The 2,047-nt window shown below is 39.9% G+C and overlaps 1 protein-coding gene across 1 annotated transcript; it reads left to right on the plus strand.

The window, feature by feature from the left end:
- The first annotated feature begins 479 nt into the window (after nt 1–479).
- LOC101302287 lies at nt 480–1,718 on the plus strand. The gene has a single exon (XM_004305681.1). It carries the CDS (start codon nt 480–482, stop codon nt 1,716–1,718), a length of 1,239 nt encoding a protein of 412 aa, XP_004305729.1.
- The last annotated feature ends 329 nt before the right edge of the window (nt 1,719–2,047 follow it).

Below are 2,047 nucleotides of genomic sequence, written 5' to 3' on the forward strand. Positions count from 1 at the left end.
GAGAGAGAGAGAGAGAAGGAGGTGGTGATCTGAAATGGATTTGGGATTTGGAAGAGAGAGAGAGAGGCGTTGTGATGGAGAGAGCGTTTTGGTCAATGGCAGTGTTCGTAATTTTTTTATTTTTAGAGGCAACGTTTTAAGAGATTTAAATGGGTGTACTGTTTTATCATCAGTGAACATTTATTAACAGTTTTATCATTTGTTACTTTTAAATGTACCTTTTTATCATTGCCCAATTAAGAAATTGAGGACAAAAAAAGTAATGGGACTATTCTGGGTATTTGGCCTTTTTGATACAATACTGTGGCGACCGGTGAGTCCTTCAGTGAGTTCAGTCCCTGCTTTGGTGAGCCCAGGAGCAAAAACCCTAAAACCCCAATTGGGAGCATCGTCAACAGTGAAACATTGATTCAATTGAAGCTGAGCAGAGGAAGCATTGGTATTTGGTGAGTCTACCATTCTGATTGTTTGCTTCAATTATGTTTGGGTTCTGTTGTAGAAGATTGCAATTACTAGTTCCAAGCATTTCTGTTGATTCTTCAGTGACCCATTTTCAAAAGGCATCTCCTTTTAGCACATCATATTCGTCATTATCATTCATAGGGTCTGAAATACATGATGATAAACCAGAAGATGGAAAACACCAATCTTTTATAGTTTCATACTTGATAAACTCATTTGGGTTCTCCCCACAACTTGCTCTCTCTTTGTCCAAGAAGCGAGGAGTACACTTCAACTCCCCGAAACAACCAGATTCGGTCATTAAGCTTCTGAGAGACTATGGATTCAGTGATACCCATGTCTCTGAAATTGTTAAGAAACGCCCAGACCTGCTCTCATACAATGCTCAAGAGACCATAATGCCCAAACTCGAGTTTTTCACTTCTGTTGGCATAAGAGGCACTGCCCTTGCTCACATCATTTCCGGCAACCCAAAGTTTTTGACCTTTAGCTTAGAGGAAAATCTCAGACCCTGTTATGTTATAATCAGAAGTCTACCGATCCCGGACAAAATGGTGGGTCTTGTTCTTTCCAAATTGTATCAGGGATTCACGGTCACTGCGCCATTACTAAGCAATATTGCTCCCAATATTGCATTTCTCAAGTCAGTTCAGGTGCCTGAATCCTCGGTCAATTTGTATCTGAGCATTACCCTTTTCGCAGTGTCACGGGAAACCCACAAGTGTAAGGAAAACGTGGAGAGGGTCATCAGTATGGGAATAAGCCCCTCCTCATCTAGCTTTATGAAGGCCTTGTATGTGATATCTGCGGTGGATGGATTGAAATGGGTACAAAGGATGGAAGTATACAAGACCACATTCGGTTGGACTGAAGATGATTTCTTCTTGGCATTTAGAAAAAATCCCATGTTCATGGGAATGTCAGAGAAGATAGTTTTAAGTAAAATTGATTTTCTTGTCAAGAGAATGGGTTGGGAGCCTGCACTTGTAGGTGCAAGTCCGAGTGTTCTAACTTATAGTTTGGAGAAGTGGACTATACCTAGGTGTTCAGTTATTAGAGTGCTCCTGTTGAAGGGCTTAATAATGAAGGGAGAGTTTTCTTTGGGTGGCACGGTGACTACCAGTAAGAGTTACTTCTTGGATAGGTTTGTGATCAGATATCAAGAACAAGTACCTGAGTTGTTGAATATCTTTCAAGGGAAAATGAGTATTGTAGACGTTGGCTTAGGGTTTGAGGAAACAGGTGAAACAACATGACTTAGGACGGAGAGCTATTCTTTTGCTTGATTCATCAAGACATCAGAAGTATCACTTATTTATTGTAAGTATGTTTAGTTTGTTCCATCTTCTCAAGAGGTTCAGTAGGTTATGCACACATACACACACAAAACGAAATTATCGTGTATGTAGTATATCATCTCATTCTATCATGGGTATCTATGTATGACTTCGTCAAGTATGATGTACTAAACCAGTAAACCTGCATAGTAGATTGGCAATCAGGTTGTTTTGGACACTATACCAGTATACCTGCAGTTTGAACCAACCAAAAGTCCTAGATTTCATTAGAATTTGCCTTTGAAAGT

This window comes from Fragaria vesca, linkage group LG6, assembly GCF_000184155.1.
Source record: "Fragaria vesca subsp. vesca linkage group LG6, FraVesHawaii_1.0, whole genome shotgun sequence".
Classification (NCBI taxonomy): Eukaryota; Viridiplantae; Streptophyta; class Magnoliopsida; order Rosales; family Rosaceae; genus Fragaria; species Fragaria vesca.